The sequence below is a fragment of the Chiloscyllium plagiosum genome, unplaced genomic scaffold (assembly GCF_037043375.1).
Source record: "Chiloscyllium plagiosum isolate Xiang-an unplaced genomic scaffold, Cpla_swu_hap1 HiC_scaffold_36, whole genome shotgun sequence".
Classification (NCBI taxonomy): domain Eukaryota; kingdom Metazoa; phylum Chordata; class Chondrichthyes; order Orectolobiformes; family Hemiscylliidae; genus Chiloscyllium; species Chiloscyllium plagiosum.
This window is the reverse complement of record NW_028270174.1, coordinates 17,085,446-17,104,130: the sequence shown is the minus strand read 5'-3', so window position 1 is coordinate 17,104,130 and position 18,685 is coordinate 17,085,446. Positions and strand designations below refer to the sequence as shown.

At 38.1% G+C, this 18,685-nt stretch overlaps 1 protein-coding gene and 1 long non-coding RNA gene across 4 annotated transcripts in view; one reads left to right on the top strand and one right to left on the bottom strand.

Moving 5' to 3' along the window:
* The window catches only part of LOC122539450 (uncharacterized), an 83,121-nt gene that overhangs the window by 7,736 nt on the left and 56,700 nt on the right, over window positions 1-18,685 (bottom strand). The gene's annotated exons all lie outside the window — the stretch shown is intronic.
* helq (helicase, POLQ like) overlaps window positions 1-18,685 on the top strand; it is a 54,769-nt gene that overhangs the window by 26,275 nt on the left and 9,809 nt on the right. For all 3 annotated transcript variants that reach the window (XM_043674291.2, XM_043674289.2, XM_043674290.2), the window contains 5 exons: window positions 2,535-2,676; window positions 4,946-5,050; window positions 9,511-9,736; window positions 10,537-10,694; window positions 12,363-12,461. In XM_043674291.2, the coding sequence (XP_043530226.1) occupies window positions 2,535-2,676; window positions 4,946-5,050; window positions 9,511-9,736; window positions 10,537-10,694; window positions 12,363-12,461 (730 nt within the window). The remainder of the gene's footprint in view (window positions 1-2,534; window positions 2,677-4,945; window positions 5,051-9,510; window positions 9,737-10,536; window positions 10,695-12,362; window positions 12,462-18,685) is intronic.

Sequence of the window (18,685 nt, the reverse complement as noted above, 5' to 3'; positions counted from 1 at the left end):
CCAATATGGAGCACAAGAAGATATTTTTAAAAACCCACTATAAATTCAGACTTCCTTCAAGTATCATTATTTAGTGAGCAAGTTGAGAAAGCCCCCTGCCCTATCTTGGATCTATGATCAGTCATTGTGCCTTTAAAAGAAGGACTGCCTGCCAGATCTGGCTTGGTTTGCTGGCAGACCTCAACAGGCACGGGGAATGCCAATTTGGTAGGATCCCTGAGCTGTTGTATAATACAGTTGGCCTAAAGGGGTTAACTCAGAATGTATAAATGATTGTCTCTGGAATGAGCTCGTCAAATCTAGTTTATTGTTAATAGTTAATTAGTTCTACAGTCTACAGCTATTTGCTATAGACCTGGATGCTATCTCATAGGGAATAATAATACCTATTAGTTAGTATTAATGTAGTTAGTTAACCAGTCATAAGATTTTATAACCTGTGATCTTACTATTATGCGTTAAATTACTTCTTGTTACTCAAGTATACAAGTCTCTTCTGCTGAAGTTGTATTAATGATTGATACATCATCTCTTAATACTAGTAAGGCCTACAGACTAGTGTTAGAAAAAAAAGCTTGTGGCAATAATCTACCCCAAGAAGACCCTATCACAATGAAGTACCAGCTGCAAGTGTCCATTACAACATGAGCCGCCACTAAATACCAGTGAATTGAGCAATTAAATTTTTAAGTGGCTCTATAATTAGTCAGCTGGCAGGTGCCCTTTATAAGTCCTGAACCGAGGTGGGTGCCGCAGGGAGTGGAGTGCATCATTTCTCCCTCCAACTCTATTTTGATTTAGTCCCTCCCCTCCCCTCCCCTCCCCTCCCCTCCCCTCCCCTCCCCTCCCCTCCCCTCCCCTCCCCTCCCCTCCCCTTCACTGTTTTGATCACACAGCACTGCCCTTTGATGTGAAGGGCAGTGTTTGTCACTGGCCACCCGGGTGTTTTCCTATCTTCCTGGTGGTGGAATTTGAATAAAGATTTATGCACTTTGTGTCTTACACCTGCACACACACACCATGGGTGCTGGGGAAAACAAAAATAAAGCACTACCACACTTAGGTGGTAGTGTGGGGGTTAAATTTTTAAAAAAAAGAAGAAAAAAAATAAAAAGGAATGAAAATAATAAGCACTACCACACTTAGGTGGTAGTGTGGGGGTTAATAAAAAGAAAAAAGGATAAACAGATAATAATAAGCACTACCGCACTTAGGTGGTAGTGTGGGGAAAAAAAAATATATAAGTCCTGAACCCGATGCTGACATAGTAAGGATTGTAGGAATGGGGTATCTGGTATCTTCCATGATTCTACCACCTATATAATTGGCTTAACTCTTATACCACTGTCTGATGCCCATTATGAAATGAAATTGAGACAGCCAAACACATTTTACAAGTTATTTAAAAGTATTTGAAAGAGAAAGACTTTTATCTGTCATCTTATACTCTGTTTTTACCCAGATCCTCCAGGTCAGTAGATTTAATGAGCACATCTCACCCTAAGTTACTTACAATTATTTTTAATTGTAACATCAATTTGAAAAGTGTAGAATCTTTCAGTAATTGGGGTATACTTCCTATAAAAGCCTGAGACATGCTAATGCTGGAAGCATGGAGCCAATTGCTTCTTGCCCTTCTACAGCATGAAAATAGCTTGCTCAAAAAGGAGGAAATGCTTGTTTTAAGTCATTTAAAAACTTAGACTGTATGTTGCAATTGAATCATCAAAACCTTTTTTGCTGAGCATTCTGGGATGGAAACTAACAAATTATTGGATGAATTATTTCAACCATATCATTAAGTTAGAAATAACATGCTAAATCTTCATCAAACACACTGGCTACTTCATATGACTTCATCCAAGTATTAAACTCAACAATCTTGGATGCATGGAAATGCTCGGAAGGAAAGAAAATCGTGAAAACTGTATTCTCGAAGTGATGATTCATGCTGAATTTCTGTAGTTGAGCATGCCCTTCTGCTGTCTTCCTTAACATGGGAAGTAATTTCCACCTAACTGTGAAACTCAAGCCAATGTAGTCTGATCTTCTGCTGGTATGGCATCTGCACATTTGTTTTTCTCAAAGTGATCAAGGCACCAGTGTGATACAAATCATGTCTTGTACCTTACATTACATTACTACACAGTACATTTGTTCGTACAACCTGAAATAAACAACACTTAATCCAAACACAGCAGCTTAACATAACAACTGCACAGTCGGTAACAGCCGAACAAAAGTGAGAGTCTACATACTCCCACAGAAAATAATATGATTAAAATAAAGAAAGCCTTTGTGTCCACTCAAGTGGAGAGTCAGGATTAAAAATCATCTGAACGTCAATAATGGGAGAGATTGGGACAAAGTGTTAGGTAAGTGCTAGATAAGGAGGATATTATAAGCCATGAAACTTACAGGAGACCAGGAGATAGAGCTGTTTGAGAATGTCACTGCCAGGTGTTCATTGAAATGATTAATTTGTAACTGTTCATTGTTCTGATTTTATTTAGATTTATTTTGTTTTTTTCAAGGGTTATTCTGAGATCACCTTATGTTGCCAGAGATTTCTTAAAAAGAAGTCAGTACAAACAGATGATTGGCAGAGCTGGCCGAGCTGGTATGGATAAAGAGGGAGAGAGTATTCTGATAGCACAAGAAAATGACAAAAAGCTGGTAATGTTATTCAAAATATCCAATTCTGTATTCAAGACTGCATAAGTATGTAAAATTGGGTAGTTTAGTTTTGGTGCACTAGACTGTTTCACATCTATAATTATTTTCAAAGACTGAAAAAAACAGACTTTGAAAATATATATTTCAGTTAAACTATAATTCAAAACCTCAGTCAAAACAAGGAGATCAGCAATCCTTCCAACCCATAATCCTCTAAAGAACAATGAAGTGGCTACATATTCTTAAATTGTTGTTCTGCAGCTGTCAGAAAGTCACACGAGAATTGTAATTAACTTGTTGAGAAGTCAAAGGCAAAGAATAGGCAAAAGTATTTGTTCTCTAATTGACAGGATATGACAATTTAAGTTCTCCAGAAGTCTGTTTTAAAGCATCAGATATTGCTTCATATGCACTAATGTCTTTGAAGAAGTAATAAAGAGTTGGATATCTGAGATTGCAAGAGATGCTAAGTTAAGTGGGGCGGTAAATTGTGAGGATGGGATGCAAGAAGTTACAAAGGGGCATCTTGGAATGACTATTACAGGTGAAGTTCAAAGTGAAGAAGTGTGAGATTGTCCACTTCAGATACAAAAAGGCAAATGTGTTCTAAATTATGTAAGACTGGGACCTATGGCGTAGCAACAAATTTTAGCATCCATTTGCACTATTTGTGAAAACCACAGATACGAAAGAAAGCAAGAAGGCTAAACAAACTTTTGGCCATGACCTTAAGGAAGTTTGTAATTTAACAATGAAGTGATGTGTGAATTACGTAGAACTTCTTCTGGAGTATTGTGTTCTGTTTTGGAAATCAGATCTCAGGAAGGATGCATTTATCTTGAAAAGGGTACATCGCAGACCCATCGTTATTAAACTAAGATTGCAAAGTTTAAATTATAAAGCCAGATTGAAAACTGGATTTGCATTTCTGAGAGTTCAGATTATTTGATGATAGTCCAATTAAGATTTTTAAGACAATAAAGGGATTTGGTATGGTAGCTGTTGAGAAACTAATTCCTCTACTAAGGGAATCCAGGCTACCATCTACAAATTAGAGCTAGGGCAGGTTTCGTACAAAGTCTAGAACCCTCACCACACTCCCAAAAGTAACTGTTGATGCTGTGATTTGATTCAAATCTTCAAGACCTAGATCAATTAAGTTTTGTTCAGCGAACGTGCCAATGGAATATGGAACTAAGATGCATCAGTGAAGTTGAGGCACAGATCAATAATGATCTAACAGAATGGTGGAACATCTTTAAAGTGGATGCTAAAGTAAAGTAACATGTATTACTAAACTAAACTAAAACATTTTCTTAGTTTTTGATACTTTTGTCCAGAGTTTTTATGAGATCATGCTGGCTCATTGAGTGCAAAATCCCAAACCAATGTCAAAGATAGTAGAATTTCAAGCGCAAGTTACATCCAACAAAAGTTACATTTGTGCATTCCTTTGATCTATATTAATAAACATTGTACTAGTTCCAGCCCCACTTACACAAAACTAGTTATGCACACAGATTCATTCATTATGTTTCTGTTAATGTATTTGTGGACTGATGAGAAAGCTTCCAAAGGTTAGTTTTTTACAAAGTACCAGAATGTTAACAAATACATTTTAAAAACTTTTGAATACATTTTTACTGAGAAACTGAATACTGTATATCTGTATTGTAATTGTTCTGTATAAGTTTTGTTAAATCATAGTTCATTTAGTTAAAATTGAATTATTTATTAATTAAAATTTTTTGTGGAACCTACATTCACTACATTAATTGTACTGCACCATATTATCACTTTTAAAATCAAGTAATGGTTCTTAATGTAAATAAAGTAAAAATTATACTCTGTAATGTTGTCCTCTTGCATTAATTAATCATAGATTTTATGTTTGATGATATGCTAGCAAATTTGATGGAAACTAAGCACTTCTCAAGACTAGCACCATTGTACCAAAAGCAGAAATTCTGTCCCATTTTATCCAAATGTATTCTGTTATTAAGGCACAAGCAAAGAAACTGTCCCTGAGCCACTGCTACTTACACTAACTACCAAACTGGTTAGCAGGAGCAGCATATGACAAGCAAATTTATTTATTAGGAAATCACATTGATCAATGACACTACATGTCTCCTACTACACAGTGACTAAGATTGGAAATTAAGAAACCTAGTTGGAGGAAAACAAAGCATGTTGTATACTCTCTCATATATCGAAGCATCAACTGAATTGAGATAACTCTTTTATGTTTTTGCATTTCCGCTTACAGGTATCAAATTTAATAAGTAAACCTCTGGAAGGTTGCTATAGCAATCTCATATATGACAATGAAAAAGGAATTAAAGATCTTCTGCTATCCTTGATTGGGCTAAAGGTACATATCCTTTTTACATTTTTACCATATGTTGAGTGGGCACTATTCACTTAAACTGGGAACAGATTATAATTCATTAATTCTTTTCTATCTCTCCACTTGATTGAACCATCTTCTTTTGAGGTGATAACAAATATTAGACTGGTATTTTCACAATTTATTTGTTTATTCATGCAGTGTGAGCATCGTTGGCAAAGCCAGCATTTATTGTCCATCCATCATTTTGCTCTTGTAAAGTGATGGTGAGCTGCCTTCTTGAACTGCTGCAGTTAGAGTAGCAGTTCCATGATTTTGACCCAGTGTTAATGAAGAAATGGTGATACAGTTCCAAGTCAGAATGGAATATGGCTTGGAGGAGAACTTGCTGCTGGTTCCATGTAAATGCCCTTGACCTTCTAAGTAGTAATGCTTGCTGCTTTGGAAGATGTTATCATAAGGGCCTTGTAACTGGTACACATTGCTGTGTGTTGGTGGTGAATGGATTAAATGTAGAGGGTAGTGAAAGGGTTGCTATTTAAGTTTGATTCTTTGTCCTGGATGGTGTTGAGCCTCTTGAATGTTATTGGAGCTAATATTCCAAAAGAACTAGAAATTGCTGGAGAAACTTAACAGGCCTGGCAGCATCTGTGGAGAGAAAGCAGAGTTAACGTTTCAGGTTCAGTCAACCTTCTTCAGAATTAGTTGTAGCTCTAGTTCTGAAACAGGGTCACTGGATCAGAAACATTAACTCTGCTTTCTGTCCACAGATGCTGCCAGATCTGTTAAGTTTCTGCAATGTCTGTTTTTGTTTCATACTTCCAGCATCTGTAATTCTTTGTTTTATTTTGATATTGCAGACTTCAGGGGTTAAGGTATGAGGAGAGGTTATACAAATTAGGCCAGTTTTCTGTAGAATTTAGAAGGTTAAAGGGTGATCTGATCAAAGTCTTCAAGATATTAACAGGAAAAGGTAAGGTGGGTAACAATAAATTATTTCCACTGGTTGGCGATTCTGGAACTCGGGCCTTTGTCTGAGAATTAGGCCACAGATCAGCCATGATCTTACTGGACAGTGAAACAGGCTCAAGGGGCTGAATAGACTACTCCTCTTCCTGTGTTCCTATGTTTCCTATTACTCATGACTTGTACTTTGTGAATGTTAGACAGGCATGGGAGAGTAACAAGGTGATTTTGCTCACAACAGAACTCCCAGCCTCTGACCTCGTATAGCCACAGTATTATTTGACTGGTGCAGAACAGGTTCTGGTCAATGTTAATCCCCAGGATATTGATAGTGGAAGATTTATTGAAGCTAATGCCATTGAATATCATGGGGTGCTGCTTTGATTTTCTCTTCTTTTCAATTACTATCTCAGAGAAAGTAATTGTCTGGCACTTGATATTAATATATCTTTTCAAAGTTCCTTTTTCTGCTATTTTAGCAGAAGCAGTAACCCATTTAAAATGAAGTGGATATCATTTCTGCTAAAATAATAAATTGCTAAGAAAGGGGAATTGGGCCAAGGGTTGCTATTTAAGTTTGATTCTTTGTCCTGGATGGTGTTGAGCCTCTTGAATGTTATTGGAGCTAATATTCCAAAAGAACTAGAAATTGCTGGAGAAACTTAACAGGCCTGGCAGCATCTGTGGAGAGAAAGCAGAGTTAACGTTCCAGAAGCCTTGTAAATGTTGTATTTTGGGGGCTTTTATTGCCAGTTGTCATAGCAACAAATAACCACTGTACTACATAGATGTGAAATGTATGCTGAAACATTTACGACAGAAGGGCAATTGGGAGTTAACTATTGGATAATAATACAGACAGTATTTATTATCACATTGAACTTCAGAATGAAGTGATAAAGTTTACTACTGTGATGAGGTTTACTATTCTGTATTTCTGAAAACCTTTAATGGTTATTGTTTTTTAATTTCATTAGTTATTCTCTCTGTAATATGTCAAATTATTTACTTAACAGCATACCTAACAAGCCAGCTATGCACAGAAGATATCATTAAGGTTGTCGGCTTGCCTTTCTGTCCTATCCCTCATTTCAAGAAAAAGGATTTTTCACAGCCCAGAAAAGATGTCTTTGCTGAAAAATCTTACCATCTATTTATCATGAGTGAATCAAATGTGTTGGTTGCTATCATCTAAAAATGATATTAACAATTCAATTATTCTTGTGTGACTGAAGTGAGAGATACTATTGCAGAGGAATGACACTTGTAAACACCTAGTGACTGCATCAGTAACTTGCTATTAAACATAACCTGAAAGAAATGAGGTTTCAAGCTCCTCTGCTGTTTCTCAAATATTTCTTAAACTCAATCTGAAAAGAATGCTTGACTTGTATGTTAGTGTAAATGTTGCAGTTAGTTACCATCATGAGCTAGCTCAATAATATTTCAAGTTATAAAGAATTTACAATACAGTAACTTGATATTCAGCACAACTTGTCTATGCTGGTATTTATGAACTATATGAACCTTCTCCAATCCTCCTTCTTCTGAAACTATCAGAATAATATTCCACTTTATGTAGTTTTGGACTATACACCCATCTGCTGTTTGGTATTAAGCATAAGCACTTTATATTATTCCACTTACAATTGTGTCTAAATTGTTTATGTATATACTGTATAGAGGAAAGAAGAAGTGCCAATACAGGGCCCCTGAGTATGTCACAAAATGTGCCTCGCCATTCTGAGAAATAATTATTGTCTCCACTCATTGCTTACAATCCTTCATCCATATACCGTTTTACTTTTCCTACAGTGACCTTTACAGGCACTTGTGTGACACTCTTAAAATCCATTTTGTCTGTCCAAAAATACCATTGCCATATCTGTATAGTTAATACTTTTTTAAAAAGCTTGATTAAGCTACTACCTTTACGAGTTTATATTGTTTCTCCTTCATTATTCCATTCTTTCACCAGTGTTGTTCCTCATTGTGGTGTTTGTTTTTTTAACTTATTCTCACGAGGTAGCTGATGACATCAAGACTACCATTCTTGGTCAGCTCTAATTGTGCTGACAAGGTGATCATGAGCCTTCTTGAAATTCTACTGTGCTTGTAGTGATGCGGTTTCCACAAAAGTATCAAGGAATTTCAAAATATTGACCCAGCAGTCAGGAAAGGACAGTGATATAGATAGTTTATTGTGTTACTTGGAGCTGATAGTGTTCCTATGATATTGTTGCTCTTGCCTTGTAGCAGAAGTCACACAGCAGTGAAATGGTAATGAAGTATGTTTGAGGAATTCTCGTGCGGTGATCTGTTTGTCACACTCTAGCATGGAAGAATAGATATTGAGTTCAGTGGTAGGTGAGCCATCAAAGAAACTGTTTTAGCCTGAATAGTGTAGGGCTTGTTGAGTGTTTTAGTATTTATTACATCTAGGAGAATAGTGAGCGTTCCAGCACACACTTGTCTTGAGCCTTATGGAGGTGGAGATGTTCATCACATAAAACCAAGGTTCCATTCAGGAAGCCATGTGTTGATATGACTGGTCACATGAAGATTCTAGTCAGTGGTGCCCATCATGACGTTGACAATGATTGTTGGAGATTTGGCAATGACACTGCTTTCAAAAGTCAAGGAGAAATCACAAGACTCCCTTGCAATTTGCTGACTGCCAATATTGGCTTTTCCATTTCCTTTATGTTAAATACATGCAAGTTAACTAGTGGATTAGTAGCAGCATAGAGAACAGAAATATTCTGGGACATGAGAAACGCTTATAGTTGACAAAGACACATAGAAAGTGGTAGTTCAGGTTACGTTGCTTACCTGGCACAAAGAAGAAACTATGGCAGCAAGTTTTCAACAAAAACTTTAACATATTCTTGAAATGATTGGGGAATTGAAAAGACGAAGCAAATTATTTAGTTTTAATCCTGGAGCAAACTTCATAAAAGTAAATTTACAGACTGGGAATTTTTGTCAAATGGTACTTCTGAAAATTTTAAATTGTTAGTAGAGTTCTTTTATCTTCTTATGATAAAGATATATTGTTAAAAAACTGTTATTTATTCAACTGTTGCATTGTTGAGGGAACAATGCCCGAGTCCCAGAAATTTTGTTTTATGTTGTTTTTTTAATCTACTTGTGTCTCAAGTGAATGTTGTATTTAGTTTCACCTTAATTAAAGCTGCCTCATTTGCAGTGGCAACAGAATACTTAAGTTGTGCTTTGAAAGAAAATAAGCTTTTTATAATATTTATTAGTTATAAAGTGAGACCCCCAAAATAATTTCAAACAGTTTGTCATCCTAAAGCTTACATCTACACAGCCATTCACATTAAAAGTTGTCAGTATATCGTGTCATGTTGTTCGTTCATTTTTTGACAAAATCAGTAGCTTAGCCTAGCTATTTGTTTTCTTGATGTCTAGAAACATGTGCCATTGTCAACTGGATAAAAAGTGGTAGTTCAATTCTACCCTGGACTGAAATATGTATTTATATTCCTCCAAAGGTTACCCAGACACTTCATCAAATTGTTGGGTTTATGGCTGGCACTCTTCTTGGTGTGCAGCAGCAACAGTTCTTCAAAGAGAAAAGCTTTTTGGAAGTAATAGAACAAGCATTGGAATCTTTGATGGAGAAAGGTTTAATTAAGGACAAAATATCAAGTTGTAACAATGAGGGAAAAATGTACCACAAGCTGGAAGTCACAAAGCTGGGTCATGCTACTTTTAAAGGTGAGCTGGGCACTTCCAACATTTCACTTATTGGCATTTTATCTAAACAGCTTATCTGGAGTTTGAAGTTCAGGAAGCTCCCTTTTGCGAAAGCATTATTAATTTTACGTCAAGAAGAATGCTCTTCTGACAAGTATTGTTCAATTAGCTGAGTACTCACTGAACAGATAATTGCATAATAGTCTGGATCTGCTACACATGTTTCAAAGTCTCTGCATTAGAACATAAGAAATGGGAACAGGAATAGGTTATACAGACCGTCAAATCCATTACACAATTCCAACAGATCATGTTTGAATTTTTGTGTCAATTTGACATTCCAACTAATCTCCACATTCTTTGATTTTATTAATGCCCACAATCCTACTGACCTCAGTCTTAGAGTCATGGAAACAAGCCCTTTATCCCAACTTACCCATGCCGTGCAGTTTTCACAATTTAAACTAATCCCATTTGCCTGCGCCTTGAATTGACTCATCTGTCGTGCATTGACAAACCTCGATGATAGAGATTTACAAAGATTCACAACCCTCTCAGTGAAGAAATGTCTCTTCATCTCACTCCTGATTGATCAAACCCACATTTGAGGCTATGATCTACGGTCTTGAATCTTCAGTCAGTGATTGCAACCTTTTGATTTTATTCCTTCAGGGAATGTAATCATTCCTACCTTGCTTTAATAAGGTGCCTTCTTGAATCACTGCACTCCATGTCCTCAGCACATACCTTGTCAACGTTTCTAACAAGATCACCCCTCTATTGTGCAGAACAGGGTCTCTAATTTATTGGTTTTCCTCTAGGATCAATAGACTTGGCTTACTGTGATTCTTTGAATATGGACTTGAAGAAAGGTTTGGAGGGTTTGGTCCTTGGCAACTATCTTCATCTGATCTACCTGATAACACCATATGATATAGTTTCCCAGTGCATTCCAGATTGGATGATCTACTTTAGACAGGTAATGTAACAGAAATAGGTGGGATATTTACAGCCATGTATTCATTACAACATCTAGTTATTCTTGTATTCATAAGGACAAAATCGAATAAAATGTCAGTTCGTTGTTTAGTTAAGTGTTAGAATGAGAGACTTGTACTAACTGGAGCTCTGTTTTGTAGAGCAGAGAAACTTAAAGTGGATCATGTAGGAATCTTGAATGGTCTGACAATATAAATAATTAATTAATTTCACTAATACAAGAAGCATAAAGAGTTTGTTCATATAAAGTAATTTAAAAACATGAAATGTACTGAAAGTGGCTACTGATGCTAAATCAACAGAATTTAAGAAATCATTGGATAAACATTCCAAACAAAAATTAAAGATTCTGGGAAAAAGAATAAAATTGGTTAAGAATAAGGTAACTGAGGTAACTAGCACAGGCACAATTCAATTTCTTCTTTGGTGATATAGCTCAATTCAAAATATCACAAGATGCAGTATTACCATGCAAGAGAGTTCAGGAAATTCACAATATCTTTCACTTCTGACATCTAATTGATCCCTTATAATGTTTCAACACTTGTACACACATATTCCATGAAAATTATCGTTTGGATAAACTGGGTTCAAAAGCATATTGATATACTAATGCAGTATTTAGAAATGTTTCAAACTAGCATTACTGTGTATAATATATCAGTTTGGAAGGAACTAACAGTTATCATTCATTAGGTGTCAGAATTTTGTGATGCTTTACTATGGGTTCAGCTATTGGATACAGAAAGTAACTTTGTAAAGAGTCTCTGTGCAAGCTGCAAGAGAGATACAAATGATAATAATAGATGTTTTCATCCAGAATAAATATTACACTTTTACTCTGGTTTATGTCCAGTCTCTAAAAGTCCAAAATCCTGAAAAACTGAAAATATCAAGTCTAATGTCATATTGATGTTGCTTTCATGAGCTGACCTCTTATTTCACAAGAAGAAGGACCATCAGCCTGACCTCACCTCTTTTCTCAGGTGTACTTTTAAGGCACAAGCCATCTTAACTCTTCCCCATCAAATTTCCTACCCAATTCCAAATGAAAGCACTCTTGACACACATATTCCAATAGTTCCTCTTGGGAGCAACTAGACAGGCAATAAATGCTGACTTTACCAATGCCTACTAAATCCCAAAAGTCAATTTTGAAAAATAAGATTGGACTCAAAAATGTCAGAGAGCAATTTAAATATTATGCATTAGAAATTATATTGGCAATGTTATATAAACATTTGACTTCTTTGTATGCGAATCCTCTCTTTCACAACTCTGCACAGGTATTTTCTAATCACCTTGCCTAGTTCTTAACTGACATCTTTCGTGCAGGCAGAACTTGAACCTAGACCCTCTGCCTCAGAGGTACGGACACTACATTTGTGCTTCTAGCGCCTCCTATGGAATTTAAATTCCCCAGCTGACATGTTAGGATCTGGGTTAATGTCTGTGCAGCAATAATTTGTATATACTTATCATTTTATTGAGGAATTCACTGTATGATTGGAGTCTGTTATCTATGTTTCTGATTGGTCATTTATGGTCTCTTTGGCTATGGGGAAATACAGAGAAATATTTAACCTGACCACAATATTAAAGCACTTCACTGAAGTAAACTTTAATAAACATTTTGTTCCAATTATAGTTTCATCAGTTAGATGCAGTTGAACAGAAGGTATTTGCGACAGTGGGTGTACCAGAGAGTTTCCTGACAAAAAAAGCATCTTGCCAAACTGTAAAGAAGGTAAGAGTAAAATTGGCTCCTCAAAATGTATTAAGTATTGCACTTTCATCTGTTATGATGCCATCTGATGGTAATACTGAACAAGTCAGATCCCAGAGTGAGATCCCTGGCTTGAAGGACCATAGGTTTTCTTTTTTCTTTACTTTGTTCGTCAAGCACTGAATATATTCATGACAAGCTGTCAATGTACTTTTAACACAGGAGCATAAAAGAAATACTTATATCATCTATAACCATGGGCAAGGTGCCAGAGGACTGGAGGGTGGCTAATGTTGTGTCTTTATTGAAGAAAGTCTGTAAGTAGAAGCCTAGGAGTTATAGACCTGTGAGTCTGACATTGGTGGTGGGTGAGTTGTTGGAGGTGATTCTGAAAGTTAGGATTTGCATGCATTTGGAGAGGTAAGGAATGATTAGGGATAGTCAGCACTGTTTTGTGTGAGGGAAATCCTATCTCACAAACTTGATTGAGCTTTCTGATAAAGTAACCAAAAAGATTGATGAGGTCAAAGCGGTTGATGTTGTTTACTTGGACTTTAGAAAAGCCTTTGATAAGTTACTGCATCGTACACTAATTAGTGAAGTTAGATTACAGGGATTCAGGGTGAGCTTGCCAATTCGATACAAAATTGGCTTTACAGTAGGAGGTGGAGAGTTGTTTTTTAGATTGGAGGCCTGTGACTAGCGATGTTTCATGGGGATTCACTTTTGTTTGCCATTTATATAAATAATTGGGATGAGAATATAGGAGGCATGGTTAGTAAATTTGCAGATGACACCAAAATTAGTGGTATAGTGGACAGTGAAGAAGGTTAATAAGGATACAAAGCGATCTTATCAATTGGATCAATGAGATGAGGAGTGGCAATTAGAATTTAATTTGGATAAACGTGAGCTATTCATTATAGTAATACAAACAAGGACAGGACTTACATAATTAATGGTGGGGCCTTGAGTAGTGTTGTAGAACAGAGAGCAAGTGGTTCAGGTACATAATTTTTTAAAATTTGCATCACAGGTAGACTGGGTGATTAAGAAAGTGTTTAGCACACTTGGCTTCATTGCTCAGGCCTTTGAGTACAGGAGTTGTGACGTCATGTTGGGGTTCTACGTTAGTGAGGCCTGATATGAAGTGCTGTGTGCAGTTCTGGTTACCCTGCTATAGGAAGGATATTAATAAACTGGAGAGTGTTCAGAAAAGATTTACCAGGGTGTTGCCAGAATGGAGGGTTTCAGATATAAAAATAGGCTGGATAGGCTGGGACTTCTTTCACTGGAACATAGGAGGTTTACAAAGTCATGAGGGTCATAGATAAGGTGAATAGCAAAGTCTTTTCCCGAGGGTAGGGAAGTTCAAGAGGAGAAAGATTTAAAAAGGACATGAGAGGCAACCTTTTTCCACAGAGAATGGTTAGTCTGTGGAATGAACTGCCAGAGGAAGTGGAGGATGGAGGTACATTTACAACGTTTGAAAGACATTTGGATAAGTCCATGAATAGGAAAGTTTGGAGGGGTATGGGACAACTTTAGTTTGAGAACATGATCGGTGTGGACTAGTTGGACCGAAAAGTGTGTTTCTGCGTTCTTTGACCTCTAATACCCTAAAGTTTCCTACATTAAAAAAAGCCGAAATTATGTTACACTGTACAATAACTACTTGAAAGAGTTGCATTACAGAAATCAGAAATAAAAATTCAAACTTGATGGCCTGACAACAGCAACCTGTTGAGTTTCGGGGTTCATGATCACAGTTATCTAATATAGGCAGTCAACAATTTATTGCAGGGAGAAAGTGAGCACTGCAGATGCTGAAGATCAGAGTCGAAGAGTGTGGTGCTGGAAAAGCACAGCCAGTCAGACAGCATCCAAGGAGCAGGAGAATCAGCATATCGAGCATGTATATGTTCGAGACGTCGATTCTCCTGCTCCTCAGATGCTGCCTGACCGACTCTGCTTTTCCAGCACCACACTCTTCAACAATTTATTGCAAGTAATTCCCTGATAGTTTATTGAGTTTGTTAAAAGGCAGTAGTTTAGATGTGATGCGTTAGTTAGTTAGATAAAGAAAATATACAATCATGGCAAATGAGGGATGGTTCAGTGATACCAATGGGCAAACAGACTGTTGGCATAGAATGTTTCAGTCTCATTAAAAAGATAGGGGCAGCATCCTATTCTCTAGCCAAGATGTTCAGGCAGTCTTCCCTCGGTCGTCATCCGATCCTTCAAGTTCATCTTTTATCTGTCTGGTAACGATTGCTGAATGAAGACTACTCTCTGCAGATCACCTGAAGAGAACTGCTGGACCTTCACTCATAAGCCTACTCTACTGTTGGTCCTTGTGTGGATCATCCCAGCCCAAATTTGACCTAGCTTTGTGGAATCTGGCTCCTTAACTGTCTTGGTCCCTGCATGGCTTTTGCAGTGCAAATTTGACCTCGTCCCAGTGGGCTTCCCCCTGAATCTCCTGTCATGAATACTCCCCTCTGAGTCTAGCACTTATTGTTATATCATGTTTTTTACAGGGCAGATTATTTTCTCTATACCAGTCAACTGTCTGAACCCTTTGGGCCAATGGGACAGCCGGTCATGATGTCAGATGATCGTTGTCCCCTTGCCTAAGTTTTTAGATGTGCACTTGTGATGCCAAGGAATACAAAGCTATGGGCCAAGTGCTGGAAACTGGGGTTAGAATGGTTAGGTGGTCGTTTTGACTGAATGGGCCAAAGGTCCTTTTTCTGTGCTGTAGACCTTCATGACTCTATGGCTATATAATAAATACTAGAAAATTCAGTTTTTAAGGGACGCCAATTTCAACAGACACACTCAAATCTCCAATGAAAAGTGAATTCTCTTTCCACAAAGGTGATGATGAAAGAGTGCTTTTTTCATTGGCAATCTGTGATTAGTAGTGATCCTCAGGGATCAGTGTTGAGGCCACAATTATTTACAGTTTAAATTGATGATTTGGAGTTGGGGACCATGTGCAGTGCGTCAAAGTTTGCAGATGACACTAAGATGAGTGGTAGAGCAATTGTGCAGAGGATTCTGAAAGTTTGCAAAGGGATATAGGTATTTTGAGTTAATGAGCAAAGGTTTGGAAGATAGAGTACAATGTTGATAAATGTGAAGTCATCCATTTTGTTAGGAATAATAATAAAAAGAACTATTATTTGAATAGTAAAAGAATTGCAGCCTGTTGCTGTGCAGAGGGACCCTTGTGCATGAATCGCAGGAAATTGGTCTGCCAGTGCAACAGGTAATTAAGAAGGCAGTTTGAATTTTGTCTCTCATTGCTAAAGGGATTGAGTTTAAAAGAGGGAATTGAATTGAGTTGCATTTATTGTCATGTGTACCAAGGCACAGTGAAAAGCTTTGTCTTGCGAGCAATACAGGCAGATCACATAGTTAAGTAGCTTAGATAAGTAAATAATAGGTAAACAGCAGCAAAAACATAAACACAGATACAGGTGAATGTTAAGAGTTTGCGAGTCCATTCAGTATTCTAACAACAGTAGGGTAGAAACTGTTTCGAAACCGGCTGGTGCGTGTGTTCAGGCTTCTGTACCTTCTCCGCGATGATAGAGGTTGTAGAAACGGGGTGGGATGGATCTTTGAGAATGCAGGCTGCCTTTCCTTTACAGCGGGCCTTGTAGATGGATTCTGTAGATGGGAGGTTGATCTTTGTAATTGTTGGGGCAGAGTTCACCACTCTCTGTAACCGTCTCCGATCTTGATTGGTACAGTTGCCATACCAGGTAGTGATGTATCCAGACAGAATGCTCTCGATGGCACACCTATAAAAGTTGGCAAGGGTATTCACCGTCATGGCAAATTTCCTCCGCTGCCTGTGGAAGAAGAGACATTGTTGGGCCTCTGTAACCAATGCGTCCACATGAAGAGTCCAAGAAAGCTTGTTGCGGATGACCGCTCCCAGGAGTCATTAATGTGTAGGAGAGCATGAGTTACATCCCGCCGAAAGTCAATAATGGGTTCCTTGGTTTTACCGGCATTGAGAGCTTGGTTGTTCTCAGTGCACCATTTTTCCAGGTCTTCCACCTCCCGTCTGAAGTCTGTTTCCTCGCCATCAGAGATTCGACCGACTATGGTGGTGTCTTCAGCGAACTTGTAAATGGCATTAATCTGGTATTTGGCAAAGCAGTCATGGGTATACAGTGAGTACAGTATGGGGCTTCAGTGTTGAGTGTTAGTGAGGATGAAATATTGTCCCCAGTCTTCACTGATTGTGGCCTGTTATGTTGCAGCTGTGTAGGCTGCAGGTGAGGCCAACCTGGAATACTACATGTAGTTTTGGTCTCCCTATTTGAGAAAGATGGACTGGCACTGAAGGGGGTACAGAGGAAGTTTACTAGATTGATTCCGGAGTTGATTGGGTTGCCTTTTAGGGAGAGACTGCGTAAACTGGGATTATATTCATTGGAATTTAGAAGAATGAGGGGGGGAAACATATAAAATTATGAAGGGAATTGTTATGAAGATGTGGGTGTACTATACCTTTAAGAGAGTTAAAAGCTAGCAGAACTACCTAATAGTACCAAGTGTTCTCAATAAGGTAACAGTGTAACACTTGGTCGAAAGCTAGATTAGCTGGGTTGCCTGGAAACGACAAAACAGATTTGAATTAGGCCAATCAGTTTAAATTATACCCTGAAAAATACCAAATTCCAATCAAGTTTGAATTTAGTATATTGACAATCTTAAAAGCCAATGACACAATATGATGCTTTGGGGGGTATAAGATCAGAAAAAATTGAACAGTTGAGAGGAGAACTGCCACACCACCAGCATGTAGAGACTGCCTGAAAAATAGTTCTCTTAAAGGTACCTTGATCACTCAGTGACCTGTGAAACAGAAATTCCCGAGAAAAAGAAAAGAGGAAACAAGAAAATCCAAAGAGAAGATTTGGCTGGTTTTGAAAACTTGAAAGTTTGGTAAACCTTAATCAGGGAGTTTTATAGGACTAGTATTATAGAAGGGGAAGGTAAAAGTTAGGTTAAAGGAAGAAGTTGTAAGTAGTTGTTAGTTAATTATTCTCTGTTATATTTAAGAAATAAAGTTGTTCATGTTTACTTCAAATAGTTCTTGGCCTCTCGAATTTTCACAGATTACTGCATGGGAGAAATCTTTTCTCTTGCTGGTTTAAGTTAAGCAGGAGGGTTTACCCCGTGTTGTAACAGAATAGATACGAATGATGTAGAGAGGATATCTCCACTAGTCGGTGAAACTAGAACAAGAGGGCTCTGTCTTAAAATTAGGGCAAGCAGATTTTGGACTGATGTGAGGAGGAACTTCTTCACTCAGAGGGTTGTGAATGTGTGGAATTTCCTGTCCAGTGAGTTTCCTCATTGGATGTTTTTATAGGTAAGATAGGTAATTTTTTGAACAGTTCAGGCGAATGAGAGGGAATGTCATAGAAACTTATAAAATTCTAATAGGACTAGACAGGGTAGATGCAGGGAGGAGAGAAAGTGAGGACTGCAGATGCTGGAGAAATCAGAGTCCGAAAAGTGGTGCTGGAAAAGCATAGCAGGTCAGGCAGCATCCGAGGAGCAGGAAAGTGGACATTTCGGGCATAAGCCCATCAGGGAGGATGTTCCCAATGGTGATGCATCCAGAACCAGGGGTCACAGTCTTAGGATTCGGGGCTGAACATTTAGAACGGAGATGAGACATTCCTTCGTCAAAAGAGTGGTGAGCCTGTGGAATTCATTCCTACAGGAAGTACTTGATACCAAAATTGAATGTATTCAAGAGACGGCTAGATGTAGCACTTGGGGTAAATGGCATCAAAGATTCTGGGGACACAACACGATTAGGCTATTGAGTTGTGGGCGGCACGGTGGCACAGTGGTTAGCACTGCTGCCTCACAGTGCCTGAGACCCGGGTTCAATTCCCGCCTCAGGCGACTAACTGTGTGAAGTCTGCACGTTCTCCCCGTGTCTGCGTGGGTTTCCTCCGGGTGCTCCGGTTTCCTCCCACAGTCCAAAGATGTGCAGGTCAGGTGAATTGGCCATGCTAAATTGCCCATAGTGTTAGGTAAGGGGTAAATGTAAGGGTATGGGTGGGTTGCGCTTCGGCAGGTCGGTGTGGACTTGTTGGGCCGAAGGGCCTGTTTCCACACTGTAATGTAATCTAATCTAAAAAAAAGTGGTGCTGGAAGAGCACAGCAGTTCAGGCAACGTCCGAGGAGCAGTAAAATCGACG